General features: G+C 35.9%; 1 protein-coding gene across 4 annotated transcripts in view; it reads left to right on the top strand.

Moving 5' to 3' along the window:
* VAV3 (vav 3 guanine nucleotide exchange factor) overlaps positions 1 to 26,589 on the top strand; it is a 424,388-nt gene that overhangs the window by 354,322 nt on the left and 43,477 nt on the right. For all 4 annotated transcript variants that reach the window (XM_011935219.1, XM_011935218.1, XM_011935220.1 and 1 more), the window contains one exon: positions 18,889 to 18,954. In XM_011935219.1, the coding sequence (XP_011790609.1) occupies positions 18,889 to 18,954 (66 nt within the window). The remainder of the gene's footprint in view (positions 1 to 18,888; positions 18,955 to 26,589) is intronic.

Here is a 26,589-nt window from a genome sequence, read left to right as displayed (position 1 = left end):
GATTTGCATTTCTCTGATGGCCAGTGATGATGAGCATTTTTTCATGTGTCTGTTGGCTGCATAAATGTCTTCTTTTGAGAAGTGTCTGTTCATATCCTTCGCCCAATTTTGATGGGATTGTTTGATTTTTTCTTGTAAATTTGTTTAAAATCTTTGTAGATTCTGAATAGTAGCCCTTTGTCAGATGGGTAGATTGCAAAAATTTTCTCTATTCTGTAGGTTGCCTGTTCACTCCCTCAGTTTTTTTTTTTTTTTTATATGGTACTAATGGCAGGGTTTTTTACATATGGATATCTAGGTGTTGCAGCAGCATTTGTTGAAAGCGCAATTATTTCTCCACTGGATTGTCTTTGTACGTTTGTAGATAATGTGTTGTCCATACATATGTGTGTATTTATATCTTTATGTGTGTGTACACATATATTTATGTATATGTATCTATATATGTGTATATATATCTTTATATATGTGTGTATATGTCTTTGTGTATATTTTTATATGTTTGTGTATATATATCTTTATGTGTGTGTGTGTATACATATCTTTATATATATGTAGGTCTGTTTCTGTACTCTATTTTGTTACATTGATTTCTTTCTCCATCTTTATACCAATGTGATGCTGTCTTGATTACTGCAGCTAATAAGATGTCTTGAAGTCAGACAATGTTATTCCTCCAAATTTATTCTTTTCCTTTTTTCATAGGTGTTTTGGGTTTTTTTGGTCCTTTGCGTGTCTATGAATTTTGCAGTCACCTTGTCAACTTCACCAATAAAAAAAGCTTGTTGAGATTTTGATTGGGATCACATGGAATTGTAGATCAATATCAGAAAATTGACATCCTAACAAGATTGAGTCTTCCAATCACTGAACATACTATACTCCTCATTTATTTAGGTCTTTAATTCTCAGAAGTGTTTTTCAGTTTTCAGAATTAAGGTCATATACATCCTTTGTCATATTTATCTGTAATTATTTCACATTTCATTTTGATGCTATTATAAATGAGTTTTAAAATTTTAATTTCTATTGTAAATTGTGAGATATAGAAATACAATTGATTTTTGTATGTTGATCCCTTATTCTTTAACTCTTATTAAATTTACTTACTAGTTCTTGTAGCTTTCCTTGTGTAGATTCCAACAGGTTTTTTAATGTAGACATCATGTTGCCAATGAATACAGAGTTTTACTTCTTCTTTTGCAATCTGATTGCCTTTTATTTCTTTTTCTTGACTTGTAGCAATGGCTAGAATGTCCAGTAAAATGTCAAATAGAAGTCATGAGAGAGTATATCCTTGCCTTATTCCTGATCTTAGAGAAAAACATTAAGTCTCTTACCATTAAGTATGACATTATCTGTAGTTTCTCATAAATGCCCTTCATCAAGTTGAGGACATTGCCTTCTATTCCTAGTTTGCTGCAAGTTTTCATCAGTAATAGATGTTGGATTTTTGTCAAATGCTCTTCTGCATCCATTGAAATGATGATATAATTTTTTGTTTTTATTAATGTGGCAAATTTGATTTTCATATGTTAAATCAACCTTTCTTTTCTATGATTAAATCCCAAATGGCAATTATATATTATCCTTTTTATATTTTGTTTTATTTTCATGTAATATCTTTGCCTGGTTTGGGTAATAATGTAATATTCAAAGAATGAATTGGGATCTAGTCCCTTCTCTTCAATTTTCTAAAAGAGATTTATAGAATTAGCATTATTTCTTCCTGAAGTGTTTCGTGGAATTTACTAGGGAAGCTATTTAGGCCTAGAGTTTCCTTAGTAGAAGGTTTCGTTTTGTTGTTTATTTTGAGACGGAGTCTCGCTCTGTCGCCCAGGCTGGAGAGGCTGGAGTGCAGTGGCAGGATCTTGGCTCACTGCAACCTCTGCCTCCCGGGTTCAAGCAATTCTCATGCCTCAGCCACAGGAGTAGCTGGGATTACAGGTGAACGTCACCACGCCTGCCCAGCTAATTTTTGTACTTTTAGTAGAAACGAAGTTTCACCGTGTTGCCAGGCTGGTGTCAAACTCCTGACATCAAGTAATCTGCCCTCCTCAGTCTCCCAAAGTGCTAGGATTACAGGCGTGAGTCAGCACACCTGGTCTAGAAGTTAAAAAAAAAAAAAAAATTATAAAACAAACATAGGGCTATTCAGATTATTTGCTTCCCCTTGAGTGAGTTTGGTAGTTTGTGGTTTTCAAGGAATTTGTCTATTTTGTCTAAGTTGTCAAATTTAATGGCATGAATTTTTATTCATAATGTTTCTTCATTATCCTTTTAATATCTGTAGAATCTGTGGTTGTATTATCTGTCTCATTCCCAATATCACTAATGTATCTTTTTTTGCCTGGTCAACCCGACTAGATAGGTATACATTTTATTGATCTTCTAATAGAACCAGCTTTTGGTTTTATTGGTTCTATTGTTTTTTTCTCCTGCATCATCGATTTCTGCTCTGATTTTTATTACTTTCTGTCTATTCTTTTGGGCTTAATTTGCTCTTCTTTGCTAGTTTGTTAAGGTAGGGTGTTTGCTCACTGATTTGTGTACTTTCCTTTCTGTTGCTAATATAGTTAGTACTGCAAATTTCTTTCTAAGTGCTACTTTGGTGCTTTCCCAAAATTTTGCAAAGCTGTGTATTTTCATTTTCAGTCAGTTCAAAATACAGATGGTCCTTGACTTATAATGGTTTGATTTACTGATTTTTCAACTTCACGATTGTGTAAAATGATACACATGCGGTAGAAACTATACTTGGAGGACCCATGCAACCATTCTGTTTTTCACTTTCAGTATGGTATTCAATAAATTATATCAGCTATTCAGTACTTTATTATAAAGTAAACTTTGTGTTATATTATTTTGAGCAACTGCAGGCTAATTGTTTTGAGCATGTTTAAGGTAGGCTAGGCTAAACTATTATGTTCAGTATGGTAGATGTATTAAATGCATTTTTGATTTTCAGTGTCTTCTAACCAAACAGAATTCTCTCTGATTTATTCTTTCCTTATAGTAATGATGACAACAATAGCACCAACAACTGATGTTCACTATACATTTTTATGTACAGGGTAGAGTTTTAAGAATACCTTTGTTCATACATATCATACTAATGAAAATTATATGAAATGAATTACTATTATTATCCTCATTTTATGGATGAGTGAACTGAGCCACTGTGAGGTTGAATAGCCTGCCCAAAGACATATAGCTAGTAACTTAGCAGAGCTGTGATTCAACATAGGAATTCTGGCCAGGAATCCAAGCTATTACACTCTAGCACTTCTTTTACAATCATGTTGTTTATGATGAAGCTCATGCTGCCTTCCTAAACTTCATGCACCTTAGGGATATTGGGATGGTGGCTGTCTTTATGCTAATTAAAGAAACTAGGTTTGTGAGTTTCTTTCACTGTCATCATCAAACTTGTGATGGTGTTTCAGTTTTGTGATTATTATACAACAATTTATTATTTCTCATAATGCTATGGATGATACGGTGGTTCTTCTGCTTCAGTTCATGGTTGGGGTGCTGGGAGTCGCTGAAAGATCCCGAATGCCCGTGTCCACAGGATTGGCAGTTAGTGTTAGCCTTTGTCTAGGAACTCAGCGGAGGCTCTCTGCACATTGACCTCTTCAGTGGCTCCTTATCTTCCTCACAGCATGGTGATTTCAGGGTACTTAGACTTACTATATGGTAACTGGCTCCCAAGAGTGTAAAAGTGGAAACTACTGGACCGTCTTACACCTAAACACCAGAACTGGTGCAGAATTACTTTTGCCACTTTTTGTTGATTAAAGCAAGACATGTCCAGCCCAGATACAAGAGGAAGAGGACCATACCAATCAAATTCCAGTAGGTGTGGTTCACCAGGATACCAAAATAACAGTGTGCACAGACAGAAAACATTTTGAAGCCGCATGAGCAGCCCTAAGAATAAACTGGTTTTGTGAGCTCTTCCAAGGGCACTGAAAGCCAATCAGTTTTTTGTAACAAAAAAAGGGACAGGAAGTAGTCAAGCCAACCACAAAATGTTGAAGATCTTGGTGCATATAAGTGGCTTGAAAAGTTTGATGTTTGAGATCACTCTGAAGGTCACGCAGGAGTCCTAGAACCATGCCAAATGTGTGCTTAGAAGCATTTAGCTTTAAAAAGATAATTTTGGAATTCATATTTTTCTAACCAAGCTCTGTGTTCCTTTCCATCTTTTCTTCTTAAACCTTAGATTTGTAAAACTTAATTGTGTATCGTATCTTTTTTTCATTTATTCACTATTTTTTCCTATCACACTAGGTTTAGATGGTGCTTTCAATTATTTTCATGTTTTGAGATTCATTATTTCCTTCATTCCTCACAGCCACATAATGTTAAAAGTAGAACTATAATTGAGATTCTGGGACAACTAGCCCAGTGCCATTTTTACTGAATGATACTGCCTCGTATTCTTTCTAGACAAAAAGAAAGACATTATTAGTTGTCATTTCCTTTCAGCAGCCTATAAACTTGAAGATTTTCTGGCATAGTATTAGAATGGTTTTGGAGACACTTAGGAGAATCATAGGACAAATGAGAACCCTTGGATGACAAGATATGTGGGTATGTTTGGGGTATATGTAATGACCAGAAACAAATAAGGCTAATGTTTAGAACAGAGAAAACCAATTAACACATTTATTTCAGATAGCAAGTGTGCAGAGTGCCAAGACACTGCTCACACTTCAATTATCAATTCCTATCATTGGTTTGACATTAGGTCTCCTGTCTTTAGAAGAACCATTTTTGCTTGCCAGCAGCCAGTAATATGTTTGACGTTTTGCACATATATTAAAAGTTCATCTCGTGTTTCCCACACAGGTGTAACTTGGATCAGAATTGTGTTACGGATACTTCTAAGCCAATCAAATAATTTTTCGCCAACAAATGCTAGTTTTATTGAAATGAACCACTGGCAGTATGAGAAAAACTAAATCCAAGTCATGTATCTGTAGCCAAATAGCTATATGGCTTCGGTCATTTAATCACTATATAGCTTAGTTTCTTCATGTGTTACATGAGCGGAGCTATACCAGAGCAGTGCTTACCCCACTGACTGAATCACCTGGGGAGTTTGCAATAATGTCAACACACAGCCTCACTTCCAGAGATTAAGACACAGGTAGCCTTGGTTGAGCCTAGGCATAAGTAAGTTGTATAAAACCCCAGATGAATCTAATGTGAGCCGTTGATTTGATGATCTCATTGGTAAGATTCCATGGTAATTTTGACATTATCCCCAGCTCACTGGTTGGTAATTGGTATTATTAAACGTAGCTACAAAATAAGGTGTTACAATACTTTGGCTTTGATAGTTAACAAATAAGGGGTACCTTTTTGACAAATTAGTGCATGATTTAAAAAATCACTTGCTAAACAATCTTTGTACTGAACTTGATATAGTCTTCTCTAATTGAAAAAGCACTTTAAGATCTTACAGTGTTTCAAGGCTGTCATGATTAAATTAGCTTTTGTTTCATAGACTGGACATATGGAAGGTACATGTAGGAAACTGGGTTGAATCTGCACTTACTCAATGGCGTGATCTACAATGCCATGTTTTTTAAAAAAAATTCTGAACAAAAACCTTTCCTCCTTATTGGGTCTAAATGTGGAGTCATGGACTGGTTGATCTTTTGAAGCCATGTGTGTCTTTAGGCATGTTTACAGTGGCCCCTTTTATGTCAATTTGCTGATTTTCATACTCAAGACGTGTACTTTATGACTTGAATCCTAAAATATGTGACTCCCCCACTGGGAATGTTTTTTAATTGCTTTCGAGAATATAGTTTTTAAGAACCTCTTTCTGGTTCCTTCCTAATCTTCAGAGTGTACATACTTAGCTCTGGAGAAGCCAGTTACATGTTTAGGAAATGACAGTTTATTTTGCTGAATGTTACTGACTCTGCCATCTATTAGCAGTGTGACTTTAAATAGATTACTTACTCTGAAGAGGGCCTCAGTTTTATCTGTATAGTGGAAGTAGCAATCACCACATACAAAATAAAACAAATACACAAAGGAGTTCTAGCACAATGCCAATTAAATAGTGGCTCCTATCCATCCATCTATCCATCCATCCATCCATCCATCCATCCATCCATCCATCTATCCTCCCATCCATTCTTCCATCATTTTATCCTACTATTCATCCATTCGGATACTTATAAAGTGCCTACCATGTGACTGACTGTGTTTCATGTTGGGAGAACCAGAAACTAGAGAACCAGTTTCTAACCGGGAGGCCTCCATGATGTAAAGAATGATCAGAACTCAGGAGAGGTGATGCACCTGGTTTTCATTTTGAGTTTTTTTTATTAAGGTTTTTGTAACTCCTATTGTTGCAAATATATCTAGCATTAAACCTATAGATAAAAATCTAGAAAACTTATTGCAATGTTACAATGGCTTTGTATTTTATTTCAAAAATGTCTTTTGTACTAGTTAGGTGCTTTGGCTTATTTGGAAATTTTTGAGAAGTTATGCCTTCTAACCTGTTTTCTCTGTTTTTGCAAGTGAATGACTTCACTCATTAGTGTGGGAAGTCAGATTTTGTAGTAGACTGTCATGTTTTCCACATATGCTATATCAGGAGAATACAAATTATCCTCTACTATATATCAGGAACTTTCTTTCTTTGAATAGCTATTAATTTAGTCTGCATTATTATTATAACAACAGTAATTTCTAATGCTATTGAATGAATGGGCTATCGGCATTTTCATTATTACTTCTTTCAAACAATGAATTATCAATTGAGCTGTAAAAATGTACTCTGTTCAATCTTTGCATTGAAGGATTCATTTTGGCTGCATTTTCTTTTCTTCTTTGTCATCTTCTTTTTTTTCTTCCTCTTTCCTTGAAAGCTCTATAAAATTGTCTTCAAGTGAAATGAATATAAAATAGGAAATTGGCCGTTTGGGGCACATTTTCTAGTGCAGGTGTAAGGCATAGTTTTTACTGAGCGTAACAACATACAGGACAATTCTGATCATGTCATCCAATTGATGATGATAAACATGTTGCTTTTAAGTCTTTGTTACAATATGTGATAATAAAGTCTTAGTAACTCCTGAGACTATCCTTCATACTGGAAGAAATTGTTCATATTACAAACTTTATTTTTCCAGAAAAGTTAAACTATACTTATCACAAAGGAAGAGAGGGCAAGACAGAGAAACAGGCAAATGTAAAATTAAGCCGTGTCATCTATGGTTTCTACTATAATAGAATGCTTTATATGTGTTTTCTTCTTAGAATAAAGGCTGTGAAACAATGAGGATTCTGTGTCTTATATCATGGGGTTTTATTTGCTCCATTGTCATTTACGAATATTCAGATGTTCCACAGGGAGAATTTTGTAAGCTAATTGGAACCAAAAGGCAATTATAAGCAGTAGAACTGTAATCAGTGCCAAAAATAATATATATTTTTATCCACAATGAAAGTTAAATAACTTAGAAAATAGTTGTGAAACTTCACGCTTACTAATCACACATCTACATGATCTTTATTCTAAGAAGTGAAAATGTTTTTACCCACATTCTGATTAATTCACAAGACCTTCATAAAGAGAGTAAATGGAAAATCGTGTTACCTCCATTTAGAACTGTGACTTTAAAGGGCCAAATTTATCACCTGTTCATAAAACTGCAGTTGTAGAGTTAAAACTAAAGTCCTTTTCAGACTTTTAGGTCTCCTACTTTAGTTCTATATGTTAGACCATTGTGCTTTGTTTTAGGAGAGTCATTTAATTCTCTAACACCTCTAAGGAAAACACACTTTTAAAGGCAGTTTTGTTCTTTTTTGGTAGAAAAATTAGGAAACAAAGCATCACTTTATGTATAACTTTTTGTGTAACAGGAAGAGTCACACAGAAAATAAAAAGTCAGACAGTAAGTTGAGCTTAGAGAGAACTTGGAGGTTCTCAGGAGAAAGGAAGCATTTCTAGTCATGCTGATTTCAGAGGCAATGAACCTGGTGGGGGGGTGAGCTCTTGACTTGGCCAGGGGCAACCAGGTGCTGGGTTCCCCGCTACCATCCTCTCAGCCATCCAGACACAATGGTGATGAATGTTCTGTAAGCTGGCCCTTGTCTTAGTTTACCTTGTCAAGAATTTTTACCTCCCACGGGACTGCTGTATTTGGTCTTCAAACAGTCCGAGTGACTCTCTTTTTTTACAGGTATTTTTTTCTTCATTTTAAGCTGAATAAAAAAAAAATGAAGGGCTGATTAGGGGGATCTTTTTCACAGGAGACCTGTTTTCTCAAAGCTCCAACCATTGATGTATATGTTACCCTCTTCCTGGATTTTCCCTTTCGCCCCCATTCTGTCAGCTAAATCCTTCTTTACCATCAAGGCACAATACTGGGTCACCTTTTCTGAGGTCTTCTCAGAACCAAAAAGGTTTCTGTCATAACACCCATCATACTGTGTCCTAAGGGTCTTTTTATCCTTCTTCCTACCTGGTTAGAGCACTCCAGAAATATAAGAGCTATGACTTTCATTACTTTATCTCAGTTCCTAGAATGAAATAGACATTCAGTCCATAGGTGTGGAATGAATAAGTCTATTCAGAGTTGTGATCTCCATAAGGTGTTATTTACAAGTTTTAAAATGAGTTGTTTATTAAATTATACTTTATGGTGTCATTTGAAAGACCATTAAAGTATTTATTCATCTTGTCAGATTTAAATGTCTTTTTTCTCTCAGAATAATTTTAAAACTACTTAACATTGTTTCCTCAAATTTCTCATCTATAAAATGAGATTTTAATTCTTAAATAACTCATGGAGTGTTGTGAGACTCATAGGAAGTAAAGTTGAAAAGAGATTGAAAAGGAGAAAAAAGTGTATTTGGGCATAATGATTAATGATTTTGAAAGATATGCTTTATTTTCCAGAAATGGAAAATGATAATCAGGTATTTTTTGATTCTGGTTTTGTTTTTAAGTTTCCTCTTCCTCATATTTAATGTGAAGAGTCTCACTGGCACATATGGTCCCATGGAAGACTATTCTGCCTTCCCAATTCTCATACCCAGTTTTTGAAATTTCTTTAATCAGAGATTAAACTTTTTACTTCATAATTAGACATAAAAATGCAAATGATCAATTCTGAAGAGATTGACTGATTTAAATAATCATCAGGGTAAAAATCATGAGCCCTTTTCTCTGAGCAGGTTTGATTGAGGAAGACCCAAGATACCTCACAGAGAGTGATGGAGATAGGGAAGGAAAGAGAGAGATAGTGGTTTACAGAAAACAAACGTTGCCTAGGGAATGTGACTGAGAATGTAAGTGATCTGTGCAATAACGCACAATCCAGAAACCCTCTGAGCCTGGAGAAGGGAGGTGCAGCTGAGTGGAGTTAGTAGATCTTTCCTCCAGCACCTCTCCCTGAAGCTTCAGAAGTCAGTCACTTCAAAGGATTCTTTTCCTTTGCCCTACATTAAAAGGAGACTTCTAATCCTTTCTGGACCACACAACAATATTAGCTCCAGTAGAATTTTCGAAAGCTGTGTATTTTTCTTTCTGATCTAAAAATTCAAGTGTTAGTATGCATCATAGTCAGAGGCAAATAAGAACATTACAGAAATGCAAGAAAGAATCAGATCTCCTTTGTTAAGAAAACTGATTCCGGACACCAAAAGACTCATTGCTTTGGGTTATAAACCAGAGAGTAAACATGTCTGGGAACTGGTAAGTGTTTTTCCCCTTCGGATTCCTATCCAAAGGCATTTCTTCATAATGTCTCAAACTTAGATTTTATCATGGCAATGATCCTTTTAAGACAGCGTTGGAGCTTGTTTTCCCGGTGTCCCACTGTTCATCTTGGCTTTTCTTCTAAACTGCCTCTCACCACTGATGTATTAGCCCCATCCCTTGTGTAAAATCAGTAGAAGCCAAGGCAGAATTGAAATTGTGGCCATGGGGATAAAAAGCTATGTGAAAGTGTAGAGGCGCAGTTGGCATTAGTATGTCCTGTAATCATGAGACCTTGATTTTGACAGGTATTTGCCTGTAAATACTGAGTTAAATCAGAGTCCCTAATTACAGGAAAGGAGAAAAAGGCAGTGTGTGACTACACTAGAACAAGGGAGGCCTTGGGAGAGATGATTATAGAAGATAATAGGCATTAGTAAAGGCCTGTAAGAAACATTTTCCCTGGGTGATTGTCAACTAGCTTTGATTAAATAGATCATAAACTGAGTTTGCAGGAATGTTTCCAAGTGTACAGACTGTATTATGGGAATTGGCAGGCCTCCTGACAAAGTGGGTGAGGTCCTCATTGTTAATTCTCAAGATAGATGTTTTTGGTTAACAGTTCTCGTATTTTTCCAATACTTGGTATAGTGCAATGTAGGTTATAATGTACTTAGATGAGGACACTGCCATCTAAGTAGAAGTTCAGACACTGAAGTATTATCTCTTTTTTTCTGGAGGGTAAAGGAGTAACATTATGGGAGAAAGTTCTGAGAAATTCTGTTGTGGTCCTTTTTCTTCCATTATTTTATTACTATATAAGCTACATTCTGCCATAATTACTAAAAGTTTGTGTCAATCACAGAATACTTTCAGTGGGCCATGAATTTGGAATTCCATCTGACATGATTATTGATTTGACACTGCAAGTGGTTTCAGTAGAGTATGCACATGCACATGCCCCTAAGAATTGTGGCCAAATAATTTATCAAATTATAACATATATTGAATTTTAATTATTCATGATAATTTGAATTCCTGAAGAATGAATTAATGAATGCAGTTTCTAACAAACCAGCCTTTATGTGCTTTGGAAAATAGACCGCTTTACACTGAGTTAAAATAAATGTCATTAAGAAGCTGAAATGTCCTTGTCTTCTGTAAATAAATGCTATCAGATTAAATTACTGGCCTGGCACGGTGGCTCATTCCTATAATCCCAACACTTTGGGAGGCTGGGGCGAGTGGATGATTTGAGGTCAGGAGTTTGAAACCAGCCTGGCCAACATGGTGAAACCCTGTGTCTAGTAAAACTACAAAGATTATCCGGGCATAGTGGTGTGTGCCTGTAATCCCAGCTACTTGGGAGACTGAGGCAGGAGAATCGCTTGAGCCTGGGAGGCAGAGGTTGCAGTGTGCAGAGATCATGCCATTGCACTCCAGCCTGGGCAGCAGAGTGAGATACCATCCCAAAACTGTAAATAAATGCTATCAGATTAAATTACTGGCACACATTGTCCCTAATTAAGAATTTGTGGGTCAAATATTTTTTGACCAACCATGACTGAGTGGAGTACTGTGGGGGCACTGCAAAAGTGCTTATATAAGCAAAGAACATTGGTGGTAGCTGAGACATTGGAAATCCTTAGGTCGTGTGCTCTGTTTCACAGGTGAGGATAATGAAGCCAAGAAGGGTTGAATGACCTACTCAAGATCAGAAGGCCAAAAATAAAACCCAGGCTCTCAATTCCCTAGTCATATCAAATTATCACCTCACAGGTTTTTTCCTCATCAAAAATACCACAAAAATCTATGGAAAGAACCAAAGCTAAAGTGAATTTAAGGAAATGACATTGTCTGAATGAGATCTTTGAAGATTCTGTCCATTTCTATTCATTTTTAATTCCTTAGTATGTAACACAGTGCCTTGTGCATATTAGGAAGTCAGTAAACTTTTCTTTAAAGCACTACTTTTGCTCTTAGTAGAAAAATAACATTCTTTAAAAATATGCTGCCATGAGCATTTAGTGTGTATGTTGCTATGACTCAGAATATTTTCTTTTGTGATTAGTTATGATTAAAATTGCCAAGGATAGAAAAACATTCATTTGTTGTCTGCCAGTATTAGAAAAGCAAATTTCTTTGGACCTTTGTTAAGCCTGGATTGGTTTTGGGTTATATGGCTTCTCACCAAGATGTGGTAGAGCCTGGTTCTTTCCAGATTTTGTATTGAGTAACAATGTGGGTTTTGACTTACCTACATGTAGACTGGTTTTTGCTTGCCCGAATTTTTTTTTTCTATCATTAAAGGTATTATCTTGTTTACTTCACACACATACATACACACACACACACACATAACACAGTCATAAGACTGTAATTTAGGATTGTATCATGTACATCCCACCCAGTGAGACTTTGGAGAAAAAGCATTCAAACACCCATAATCAGAGGATTCCCTTTCTTGCTGCAGGTCTTACACAGGGACCTCACCAAATACATTTTTGAATAACAGGAAAAACACTTGGTAAAGTCTCATTCCAGTGTTGTATTCATCTCAAATCTAATAAGTGTAGATGTACAGCTTATAGCTTTTAGTGGGTTTTTTTTTTCTCAGTATACATTTCACAACTTTTAATTTTTAAGGGTTTTTGACACTTCCATCTGCCAAAATTTCAGAGACGTAGTAAACACAATTTTGTGTGAATTGGAAAAACCATCAACTATAATTGAAGCCTTTGTCATATGTTTTGACTCGATGCAATTATAAACCCATACAAATTGAAGGTAAATTTAATTTCAGAGATCCTGGACCAAGGTACAAGTTTCTTAGACTTATTCAGAATTCTAAGCCAATGACAGTCACTTTACAAGAGAACTATGCCAGAGATATGGATATTTTATATTGTCTTTTGAACAACCTCATGAACTTTCACTGTTTATACACTGGACAAAAGTTAAGGATCATATCCCCTTTTGACTAAGAAATAACAAAAATGCATAGCTTATGGTTTTGTATGTGTGCATGAGTATTTTGGAATTAATGGTAGTGGCCATCATATAACCATATGCAGTTATGCTTGGCAAGTTTTCAAGGTGTTTACTGGTAGGAAATGCATATCTTACTCATCATGTAGGAGGCAATTAACAATGAAAGAATATGTGTACTGCCAAGAAAGCATTTGAGTAAAGGAATGGACTATCAGGAATATAATAGTTCCAGTTCAGGTGAAAGTGATATGAGAGTCTATGTTCCTTGCTGCTTAGCAAGTTTACTGAAAGATGAAGAGAGTGGTAGGATTATACACAGGATTAGACATTTCTATTTTAATAACACATGGATGGGCCAAATAACAAAGGAAAACTTAGGAATGAAGTAACTGATTGACAATAATCAAAAAGCAATATTATGGATAAAATAAAACAAGTATTTAGCATTTGCAAAGTACTTTCATGCATATTAATTCTTTGATCCTTGTAACAACCTGGTGAGGCATGTGTGGCAGATCTTGTCATCATCCTTGTTTTACCACTGAGACTTGCAAAAGGTTGCGCATCTTTTTATAGCAGCGCTAGAAATAGAACAAGCTCTTCTGATGACACATCCTATGATACTGCCTTTCTGTGTTTTCCAAGAACTATCCCTTATGTATAGGTAACTGATGATGGTTACAATATGGCTGCAGCTGTGATTAAAAATCTCTCCTTACCAATGGCCAGTTTCTGACTGGGTCTTTTCCTGATCACCTGCTCTTTGCTGGTTTTTTTCTTTTATTGCTTGTCCTCACAAACGTCATCAGAGTAATTCCAAAAACTGTGTGTTCATCTTTCCGTCCATCCTTCCTTCCTTCCATCTGCCCATCCAATCAATGAACTAATTTGTGTGTACAGTGTATTCACCTATATTCCTATAATTCATGGCCCTGCTGTACATCTTCTTTCCCCAAACATTCAACCTATATATTTCTGACAGCGGGAAGTGACTGGGCAGGGTGACAGTTGCTCTGGCCATTACCCATGTGTGATAAATTGCTTAGTAATCTCCACAGCACCGTCGTGCATACATTGAGAGTGTTTAGAGCATTGTAACTTGGGAGAATTTCCAATCATTCGTAAATATCCATTAATCTGTCCCTTTTACATTCAGCTTTCCACATCTGTTTCAAATTGTTCAGTACTATTCCGGGAGTGCATTAAAGCTCCAATCCAGGTAGTATTAAGGGGATAAATGAGGCACAGGGAAGAGATACTGTATTTTTCTCAAAGCAATTCTTTCTCCTTTTTATAGAGTTAGGAGCCAAGCAATTTACGATTAAGATTTTCAGAAGATATGCTTTGTCATTTTAAGCCTTCCTTGTCTGTGGGTTTAAAAACGAGGTTTTAGCTCTAGCATCCTGGCATACCTTAATGTATTTCTCTGTACAGGTAGATTGTGAATATCATTTCTACCAGCAAACCTGAAGTAGTTTTAATTCATTATGATTCAGTGTGGATTCTTATTGAAGAAAAATGAAGAATAGTTAAAACCTAAGGTCAGTTAGAAATAAATAAGTGCCTGAGTATGCCTTTGTGTTTGTGATATTCAGGAATGTCAGAGGAAGTTGTCAATAATTTTAGTTTGATACATTTTCTACAGGAAAAAAAATTGTTTTTCAGGAAAAATGCATTATTTTATGAATTCTAATTTAATATGATTTGGCTTTATGTCTACTCTAGGTGATTGAATGAAAATTATAAAGGTGGATTTTTTCTCCCCATATACTACCCATAAGCTGTTTTCTCAGGTGCTTTCCAAAGAATGTATTTTCGTAAGAATGACCAGCCTGTACTGTTAGATTTACAGAAGTCTCATCACATAGTACAGAGATGCCCTGCAGAATAAATGCATATAAAGATAGCACCGTATGGTATATCAGATGACACGTAAGTATGAGAGAGGAATGTTTTCAAGTTGACCTTGAAGATGTTAAGGGACTTACAGAACAAATACAAGGCAGGAGGATAACTGAAAGATGATTCCCTATCTTTGGCATTTGTAATACTCATAAAAGGGATGACAAGCTGATGATCTGACCCAGAATAAAATGCCCACACAGTAATGTAAAGAAGAAGGAAATTCAGTTGCATGTCTCTCACTAAGATTAGTAAAAACCTCATATCATCACATAAAGTGCACTAAATCATTGCATTTGAAGTTGGTCTATTTCATAGTTAGAGTCTGCAGTTTCATCCATGCATAGGGGACTGACAGCTGCTCCATCCATTAGTATTAATAAATTACCATACCAACATCCCACACACATCCACCAAGAAACCGAAGAAACCCCTCCTACACACTACTTTGTTTTGAATCCTCCAAATGTTGTAGGATACTATCTTTTTAATAAGTAGACGTTATTGAATATAGCATATATTATAGCTAAAAGTGATGAGACTAGGAATTAGTAAGTAATTGTAACTTTATTCATATATTAAAATAGGTTAAATTATCTCTCATCTCTCTGTCATCTAAGGAATGCCTATGACCATTTAAGAAATGGTCCTGAACTCCTAGGGCATTTTATTAAAGAAAAAAACAATTCAGAATGACATCGGCAGCCTGTTTAGTGAAATTTTTTCCCTCCTGAAGGACCTCCAAGAGTGTCCTTTAAATGAGATGAAAAAGAACAAAATGAGTTTTGATATGATGACCATGTGTACTTGTTTACCCAGAACAGTTCAGTTTATATCGTTTGCTCTGGCATAGTTATTAGTCACTACCCGTTTACTCTCAAAAGGTCCTGATTTGAATGGAAAATTATATGTTCATCTAGTTTTAGAGCATTTCTTATATAACCACGGTCTCTTCCTCTACCATCTAGTATGACTCCAGTTCCCGTTTATGTCTTTTGTGTGGAACACCTGTTTCTACAAAGGAAGAAAGAAAGAAACAACTATGCCAGTCGATACACCTTCACCAGCTAAAAAATTCATGTCTTTTTCCCACTCTTTTATTCTTTGGGTTCTCATCCTCTTTTCTCTGCTTTGTGACATTGCACTCCCCAAAACTGTCCTTATAGAACATGTCAGGGACAAGTCAAAGAATGTCACTGTATGAATATTTTCCTATAGAAACAGGAAGCTTAATCCTTTTCAGTGCTTGCCTGTGTGAAAAAAAAATGTGACATATAGTCATGGGTTACTTAATGACAGTGATACATACAATAAATGCATCATTGTGCAAGTATTATGGAATGTACTTATACCAACCTAGATAGTGTAGCCTGCTACACACCTAAGCTACATGTATAGCCTCTTGCTGCTAGGCTACAAACCTGTATAGCATATTACTTCACTGAATATTGTAGACAGTTATAACATTTGTGTATCTAAACATAGAAAAAGTACAGTAAAAATATGGTATTATAATTTTATGGGACCACCATCATTATAAGGTTAGTCATTGACTGAAATGTCATCATGTGGCACATGGCTGTATTTTATTCTTTTTAATGAGGAGGAATTTAGGGCCATGCTCCTCAGTGACAGGGAACTATCAGATTGAGTTATATCTCCCCTTAGAAACATTTGTTAAGGGCCTACTCTGTGTCTGACATCTTCTTATACAAAAATGACTGAGAGATTATCCCTTATGTCAGGAACTCACAGTCTATTAATAGAGAAGACCATGTTGAACAATAATTACATATACTACTAGAAGTGAACACTACCAAAGCACTACTACTTTATGTATCACCAAGAGTATGGAAAGATGCGGTGGGAGAATAGGCATGGGATTCAATCTGGGATCTGCTCCTTGGGGAAGAGATGATAGAGTAGGTAATGTGCGAACTGAGTTTTGGAGGAGGAACAGAATGAAGGTATCAATTTACATGAAGGGCTCTGCATCAGGTTTGCTCTGAGAAAATAGATAGTATTGCACTGGCCAACATACCCTGTCACAAAATATCACTTATTCTCCTGTACTCTGCATTCTATAGAATAAAGTCTTTTGTTGTTGTTCTGAAGAAGAGTGGAAGTTGGCAGTTTACTATTTTTATAATAGCCATAATTTTCCAATTTGTTGATACACCTTCAAATGTACTTTAGAACGACCATTTCAGAGCTCTCTCTTTGGACTTTCCTCTGCAAAATAGACTTCTTTGCTTTGTGTACTCTCAAAGGTCTTGTTTGTTTTTTAAAGCATTCTTATTCTTTTCTCTTCTGAGCTTAATCAGTGTATGGTTCCCACCACACACCCTTATATTTTGCACTCAGGTAGCATTGCAGTGCATTTATATATAAAGATCTGGCTAGTGGTATAGTCCCAAATACCATATTTATTTATTTGTATCTTACTGCCATGCTGAAAATAAACCATTATAGAGCACTTGATAAACACAGCTGAATGAAAAAAACAGTTCTTCTAACCTTGTAGTTACTGCTGCCATCCCTCCCAGGTCTCTGATTCCTCTCTCTCCTGATCATTTCTTTCTGCCTTGTTATTTCACTAATTTCTGTAAATTCTGTCTTCTATCTTCTCTCTACATTTTTTCCAAGTGATGCAGCCTTGCTCCAATTTCCAGATTCCGCTCTAAGTCATCTAAGTCAGTGTTGTTTGGATGGATTCTCTAGTCATCTCCTACCTCCATTCTTCATTCTTTTCCCAGTCTTCAACTCAGAAACAGATAATCTTCTCTTCCCATATCTAATCCACTGGCCAGTTCAGCAGACTCAGTTATATAATGTCTTCAGCATGTGTTTCTCTCCCTCCAATCCCTTTCCTTACCATGGTATCAGTTTCCTTGTGGTATTCGCAACTCCAAAAGTGAGACTCATCTAGGAGCCATATTCCACATTGGTGCAAGTTTAAGTCTTCTAAAACATACAACACCTTTAAAGAAATGCCATCACCAATGATAGAATTCAGCTATCACTGTCAAATTATTTCCTAACTACTTTTTATATTTAAGTCCCACTGTCTTTCTTCATGAGTCTCTATTATGCTCGTACAGAGAGGCAATGCAGAGCCCTGAAATTAGAACATCTGAGTTTGATTTATGGCTCGATACTTGTTAGCTCTGTGACCATGGACAGATTATTTACCTTCTCTGTGTCTCATTTTCCTCATCTGTAATGTGGGGATAGTAATTGGATCTACCATAAAGATCATAGCAAGGATTAAATAAAACTCTCAGAGCAGTGTCTAGCACATACTAAGAATTCAGTAAATATTAGTATTTTTGCAATTTAATGACAAAAACTACAATTACTTTTGCACCAACCTAATAGAGTCCTATCCTCCAGAATCTTATGGTCTTCTTCTGTTAATAAGTATCCTATTTCTTTTTAAATTTTAAAATCATCCAAAACTTACATTACATTGTTTTCTACTTTCACATCTTGAAATCTCATCTTGCTAGATAGACATTCTCATGTTTTCTGTTAGACCAATAGTATCCATTTATATGGAATTCATAATTAATTATATGCCTTCACAAAATTCATATGATCTGCTTATGCCAACGAATATAAAGGTGAAAGATAGAAACTGCTGTTTTCTCTCTATCAAAGGGGTCCTCAACCCCTGGGCCACGGACCGTGGCCTGTTAGGAGCTGGGCCACACAGCAGGAGGTGAGCTGCCAAAGAGCAAGCGTTACTACCCAAGTTGCACCTCCTGTCAAATCAATGGCGGCATTAGATTCTTATAGGAGTGCAGATTTGACTGTGAACTGGGCATATGAGGGATCTAGGTTGCACTCCCTTTATGAGAGTCTAATGCCTGAGGTGGAATAGTTTCCTCCCGAAGCCACCTGCCACGCTCTCAGCACCCACCCCACCTCACCCCACATCCCTGGGGCCGAAAACGTTGGTGTCCAGTGTTCTACAGGATTGAGAGATACAAAGCTAACAAAATTGAAGGGTAGATTGAAAAATAAACTTGAATTATTTTGTGATCATGACTTGAAACCACATGTAAAGTTGAACAACCAGGAAAACTATCTCTGCTTTTACTTCCTTTTCTGAACCACAGTAAGTTAATGCTCAGGACTAGATATAACACATAAGGAATTCTAAGGATCCTAAGTAACAGTGCTATGTATGGGGTATCATGGGGTTATCATTTGTGGTAAATTTGTTTTCAACACTGGCATTTTTTTTCTCTTAGGGCAGAAATTTAGCATCTGGAGAGGTTGGATTTTTTCCAAGTGATGCAGTCAAGCCTTGCCCATGTGTAAGTATTAGTATCTTAATTTTCTCTTGCTTCATTTTGTTTTTGATGCTGTGATTAATTGTGCAAAAATCTACAAAGGATGCTGGCCAGGTCAATTATTAAATTTATTACTGTTTTCTGGAAGAATCATTATTTTCAACATCACTATGGTTCTATTGTCAGAATATGTTTTTAAATTTTAAGAAAATATATAGAAGAGGCAAATTTTACTTAGCAGAATTTATAAAACTAAGTTGTCTAAAAGGTTTTAGAAGAAATAAACCACAGCCACAAATTAGATGCATTGTACAAGTTTCCCCTTTCCCACTGAACTGAGAATGGTACGGTCTGCCTCCAGTCACTCGGGTTACAGGGCGATATTATGCTTCAGCTGATATCTTTGAAAGCTTGCTAAAAAATGAAAAGTCCACAAATTTTTCAGCCAAAGGTCTACATATATTTTCTATAGTGTGTCATTACTTTTTATATAATGTCATAATGGAATTTTCTGAAAATATAAAACACAGATAAAAGGAGAATAAATGAACATTTGCTCAATTAATATTATGGGTGAATATAACCTAAAATGTACTCCTTGGTGTGTTATGATACTGATAAATTTCTGTTTAGGGTAACATGATTTTAATATCACAATTTGGTAATATGGGTGACATTTTCCACACAATTTTTTAAGTTATTGACTCCAAAGTAAATGAGATTTCTTTACTAATATGATAGAGATGATTGCCTGAGGGGGAAAAACTCTCCTTAAACTATCTTGCTTGCTGTGTTTCAGTGGTTACTGAATTTCCAAACTGGACATTCTTTTTAATGTTAGAAACATGAGAATCTGCCATCCTTGGCTCTAGAATGTGCACTATAGGATAATTTACTCCACTCATTCAAGCTTAATTATTTTCAAAAACAAAGAGAATAGAAAAGCGTCTGTTACTCTGTGGTTGTGATCTAATATCACTTTTTTTAACTTTTATTGTAGGTTTAGGGGTACATGTGCAGGTTTATTATTTGGGTAAATTACATGTCATAGGGGTTTGGTGTACAGATTATTGTGTCACTCAGTTTCTAAGCATAGTACCTGGTAAGTAGTGTTTAGATCCTCACCCTCCTCCCACCTTCCACCCTCAAGGAGGCCCCTGGAATCTGTTGTTCCCTTCTCATGTCCATGTATACTCAATTTTAGCTTTCACTTATAAGTGAGAACATGTGTTACTTGCTTTTCCTTTCCTGTGTTAGTTCACTTACGATAATGGCCTCCAGCTCCACCCATACTGCTGCAAAGGGCATGATCTTGTTTCTTTTTATGGCTGTGTAGTATTCCATGGTATATATGTACCATATTTTCTTTATCCAGAAACATATGAACATATGAGCATTTAGATTGATTCCATGTTTGTGAATATTGCTGGGATGAACATACACATGCATACCTTTATTTGTAGAGCAATTTATATGTCTTTGGGTATATACCCAATAATGGGATTGCTGGGTCAAATGGCAATCCTGTTTTAAATTCCTTGAGAAATTGCCACATTGCTTCCACAAAGGCTGAATTAATTTACGTTCCCACCAGCAGTGTATAAGCATTCCCTTTTCTCTGCAACCTTGTTGGCATCTGTTATTTTTTTACTTTTAATAAAAGCCATTCTTACTGATGTGATGTGGTAGCTCATTGTGGTTTCAATTTGCATTTCTTTAATGATTAGTAAAATTGAGTGTTTTTTCAAATACTTGTTGGCCGTATGTAGGTATGTATGCTTTCCAAAAGTGTCTGTTCATGTCATTTGCCCACTTTTTAATGGAGCTGTTTTTTGGCTTGTTAATTTATTTACATTTTTTATAGATGCTGGATATTAGACCTTTGTCAGATGCATAGTTTACAGATATTTTCTCCCACTCTGTACGTTGTCTGTTTACTCTCTTGATAGTTTCTTTTGCTGTGCAGAAGCCCTTTAGTTTAATTAGGTCCCATTTGTCAATTTTTGTTTTTGTTGCAATTGCTTTTGGCATCTTAGTCATGAAATCTTTGCTAGGTCCTATGTCAAGAATGGTATTTCCTAGGTTATCCTCCATGGGTTTTATAGCTTTATGATTTACATTTACGTCTTCAATCCATCTCGAGCTGATTTTTCTGTATCATATAAGGAAGGGGTTCAGTTTCAGTCTCCTGCCCATGGCTAGCCAATTATCCCAGCACCATTTATCAAATGTTTAGCTCCCACTTATAAGTGAAAACGTGTTATTTGCTTTTCCTTTCCTGTGTTAGTTCACATAGGATAATGGCCTGCAGCTCAATCCATGTTGCTGCAAAGGACATAATTTTGTTTCTCCCCATTACTGAATAGGGAATCCTATCCCCATTGCTTGTTTTTGTCAGCTTTGTCAAAGATCAGATGGTTGTAGGTGTGTGGCATTTTTTCTGGGCTCTCTATTCTGTTCCATTGATCTATAATGTTACATATTTTTGTCTTATATTACATTACAGTCTTGAAAGATTATTGAAGTTTGATATCACTTTTATTTAATTAGATAAGCTAAAATGATTGTCATCTAGTTTTTGGACTTTGTAAGAACAAGATTCAGGCCTCCTGTCTGTAAAGGAGTGAGGTATATATGTAGGCAGGTGGCAGGATATTATACATTCTAACATTAAGAAGTTTGGGAACCTAAAGACATCCAATCAAGAATATTAAGCATTGAATATACCATGTACTGTTTTCTGTTTACATCCTCTTGAATAAGGCTGAAAAATGAGCATTTGAAATTTTATTTTAGGGATTGTCTGGCACAAAGTAGGTATTTAATAAATTACTGTTGAATGAATGAACAAAGGAGTGAGAAAGCAAATGCAAGTCCCTCGCTGTATATACAACATTGCCAATGGTAGATACTAATTAAGTCAGCCTGTAGAATCCTATGGAATGATATTTGCTGACCCAAGAAGTGGCTAGAAGGAGAAGTATGTTCAGATATTTTAAGATGACAGAGTTGTAGGGTAACTTCTAATTTTAAGCAGGACTACTAAATATGGTTGTTTTATATTAGTAAGTAGCTACTTAAAATTTTACTGCTTAATGAAATTATAGATTCATTTTTTTAATTATAGGGCAAGTTAAGTGAAGATACATAGAGGGGAATTTGAAGGGGAGAGGATAGTTTGAGGAAGTTTGCAAAATGGTATTGCTTTTGATTCTGGGATATATTGTTTATCAGGGGTCCATGAGTAGTGCTGAATGTTCTATTCTGAGCTTAAAATTTATTTTCCTATATGTGCTACATCCTTCTCCTCAGAAGTTCTGAAATAGGCAGCTAGAAACCTAAAACTGAGGAAAACACAGGTGGTTCATAAATGAGTCAACTTCATTTCTGGCCATATGGCGACTAGAGACAAAGCCTGGAACTGCAGCACAGTGTAAAACTGGATATACCTCTGATTCCAGGAGCCCTCGGTGGGTGAACTAGGAGAAAATCCATCCCACTGATGACGATATGCCTACCTCGGTATTGGTTCAGGATTGGAAAGAAAAAAGGAAAGCAGTCTCCCCTGAGAATTTCTAACTTTAAGTCTAAAACCATCCAGATGAAGGGCTGAAATTCATACCAGCTCTGCTACCTAAATAATTCTAAGCTGGAAATGTAGTTTAAAATTATTCCAGATTATTCCACTGACTCCAGTCTGGGTGAGAGAGCGAGACTGTGTCTCAAATAAAAAATTAAATTTTTTTTTAAAATTCCACATTAATTATTCTCCCAATGAAAATTCAAATTCTCTCTGGATCAGAGCCTCTTTGCACACATTTCCCAAAGGATTTTTATACATAATGTCCTAGGGAACATACATTCACAATTTGGAATCTTTAAATGAATCCAGAAACAAACCACCTTATGCCAAGATCAGCAGAAACAATAAAATATATAATTAAACTGACAAATATAGCAAATATTTGAATTTTAGATACTAAATTCAAAATTTTATGCTTAATATAGTTTAAGAAATGGAAAAAATCTAAGAGGAAAGCAAGACACTAATTGGGTATATATGAAAAAGATTCAGGTATAGTAATTGAAATGAAAGCCTTGGTGAACATATTACGTGGCATATCAGACACAGTTGTGTAAGAAATTGGAGGAGAAATCTGAAGAAATTTCTCAAAGAATAATTCAGAGAGATTAAGAAATTAAAAATAAAACAGAAAATGGAGTGATGAGATGCAAATACATTTAATAGAAGGAGAGAATAGATAATTGTAGAAAAGCAATATTCAAACAAACAATGCCTGAGAACTTCCCAGATTCTATAATAAAAGTAATCTTCAGAGTCAAGGAGCATACATTAAAATTAATCAACACCTGGATGCATTGTAATGAAACTGGAAGACATTAAAGGCAAAATACTAAAACTAACTGAGACAAAAGATAGGTTATCTATAGAGGGTTGATTATTAGACCCAGCTAACAACAGCAGTAATAGAAGCAACAAGAGTTTCCACTTCTGGTAACTGTTGAATAGCTCCTATTTGGCCAGTCCTCCCACACATAACTACAAGTTGTGGACAAAGTATCAAAACAAAACTATCTGAAGGCACTGCCCAGGAGAAGACTGACACTTGGAAAAAGGAATGTTACTAGGGTGAATTTCTTTGTTTTATGACTAGCTCGAAGACAGGCACTGGATTGTACCATGCAGGGTGGCTAAAATTCAGATAGAAACTTTATGATATGTCTGGCTTAAAGAACCAGACTATGGAGTGAGTTTAATGCAGTCTCAGCAGCTGGAAAAGGATGTAGGAAATCTTAAAAGGAGTCAGAGAGAGGAAACCTCAAATTCTGTGTATAAACTTTAAGGAAAGCCAGGTTCTTTGTAGGAACATAAGAAAATCCAGAGCCTCTGCAGTAGATCATCCATTCAAATTGTCCAAGATACAATATAAAATTACTCAGTATACAAAGGAGCAGGAAAATGTGAACCATACTCAACAGAAAAGAGAATGAAGGGAGATCAACCCTGTGATTTCCCATATGATGACTTAGGAAAAGATTTTAAAAGCAGCTATTATGGTGCTCTAGGACACAAAGGAAAACATGTTCATAATGAATGGACAGAAAACCTCAAAAGAGAAATAGGAACTACAAAAAAGAACCAAATGGAGATTATACAATGTGAACCTACAGTGTCTGGATTAATATCTGAAACAATAAGAATACGTTAGAAGTTGTGAGAGAAAATTACTATCCTCTTAGAAATTTCTCAAAGGATGAAATAGTGAGAGTTTATGTGCCACATTTTCTTAATCCAGTCTGTCACAGATGGACATTTGGGTTGATTCCAAGTCTTTGCTATTGTGAATAGTGCCGCAATAAACATACGTGTGCATGTGTCTTTGTAGTAGAATAATTTATAATCCTTTGGGTATATACCCAGTAGTGGGATGGCTGGGTCATATGGTACATCTAGTTCTAGATCCTTGAGGAATCGCCATACTGTTTTCCATAATGGTTGAACTAGTTTACAATCCCACCATCAGTGTAAAAGTGTTCCTATTTCTCCACATCCTCTCCAACACCTGTTGTTTCCTGATTTTTTAATGATGGCCATTCTAACAGGTGTGAGATGGTATCTCATTGTGGTTTTGATTTGCATTTCTCTGATGGCGAGTGATGATGAGCATTTTTTCATGTGTCTGTTGGCTGTATGAATGTCTTCTTTTGAGAAATGTCTGTTCATATCCTTTCCCCACTTTTTGATGGGGTTGTTTGTTTTTTTCTTGTATATTTGTTTGTGTGCACATATACACCATGGAATACTATGCAGCCATAAAAAAGGATGAGTTTGCGTCCTTTGTAGGGACATGGATGCAGCTGGAAACCATCATTCTTAGCAAACTATCACAAGAACAGAAAACCAAACACCGCATGTTCTCACTCATAGGTGGGAACTGAACAATGAGATCACTTGGACTCGGGAAGGGGAACATCACACACTGGGGCTTATCATGGGGAGGAGGGGAGGGGGGAGGGATTGCACTGGGGAGTTATACCTGATATAAATGATGAATTGATGGGTGCTGACGAGTTGATGGGTGCAGCACACCAACATGGCACAAGTACACATATGTAACAAACCTGCACGTTATGCACATGTACCCTAGAACTTAAAGTATAATAAAAATAAAAAAACAAAAAACAAAACAAAAAAAAAAGAAATAGTGAGAGTTTATTCAAACAAATACAAAGTTCACTTCTAAGTGTGCCATCTAGCTTCATAAGGTATGTACTTCAGGAAGAAGCACACATAGACACACATATACATTTATTTATATATATTTAGACCCATATAAATATTTCTGTGTGTGTGTGTGTGTGTGTGTGTGTGTGTATGAATAATTTTGTATGGATTCTATGTTCTCAATAAAATGTTTTTTAAAAACTATATGTTCATGGCAGAAGTTTAGCAGTGTTAATAGACTATGGTGCTGACAGAAAATGGCATTAGGGAAAAATAGTAACCATATGCTCAAAGATGAAAAAGTTCCCAAAAGGAAATTAACTATAATCTTAAATATGAAGTATCTGTCCAGACAAGGACCCATACTACACAGAAGAAAGTGCAGAGGGCCCATACTACACAGAAGAAAGTGCAGAGGGCCCATGACTGATGGAAAAGGGTAGGACCCACCCGAGTAATAGGGATCGTGGCTGGGAAGGTAGTCCTGGATCTTCACCTGTCATAATGCACCCACTGGAGAGAGAAAAGCTCTAGTGGGACACTTCAGGGTGGAACAGCCTCAGTTACCTGTTCTGTTTTAGAATCTTATGTCACTGTTTCCTTTTTTTGGATCTCCAACCTTTTTAACAGCCAAAGGAGTCCACAGCCAGAATATTTTGAAATTCTTTACTCTCCTCCTTCCTGTCTCCTTTTTTTTGACTCTCTATGGAAAGCTTGGTTTAAGAATAAATATACATTATACTTTTAAAGAACAGGGAGGGGGAAAGAGGAAATATTTTTCCCATCAGATTTCAGAAGCCATATATATCTTATCATCAAAGGGGAAACTATTGAAGGTCAATTTATTTGTGAAAACAAAATTTGTAAGAAACTATTTGAATGATTAGAATGGGTATAATTTACCTTCAGTATTAATTGCTGTTTATCAGGATTTTACAAAGTGGTTTTTTTAAAAATGTAATCCATAGGATAAAAATACTTGATTAATAATCAAATGTTCTGATTAGAAAGATGATTTTTGATACAGTTTGAGTATTTCTCATTTGAAAATCTGACATCTGAAATGCGCTAAAGTCCGAACTTTTTGAGTACCAACATGAGGCTCAAAGGAAATGCTTATTGGAGCATGTAAGATTTTAGATTTTTGGATTAGGGATGCTGAATGTAATGCAAATATTCTAATTTTTTGTAAATCCAAAACGTGAAACATCTCTAGTCCCAACCATTGCAGATAAGGGATGCTCAACCTGTGGATAACTCTTAACCTGGAAGGGCAAAATAGTAAGCACATTATGAAGACTAGCATGGCTAGAGACATGTTCACATTGGCTAATCTCTGAAATACTATAGTTTTTGCTGTTCCAAATGAGGGAACATATTTTCAATCACCTAATATAAAAATCCCGGGGGGC

Source organism: Colobus angolensis, unplaced genomic scaffold (genome assembly GCF_000951035.1).
Source record: "Colobus angolensis palliatus isolate OR3802 unplaced genomic scaffold, Cang.pa_1.0 Scaffold141, whole genome shotgun sequence".
Classification (NCBI taxonomy): domain Eukaryota; kingdom Metazoa; phylum Chordata; class Mammalia; order Primates; family Cercopithecidae; genus Colobus; species Colobus angolensis.
Note: the sequence above shows the minus strand (reverse complement) of the source record. Positions and strands in the feature narration are given on the sequence as shown.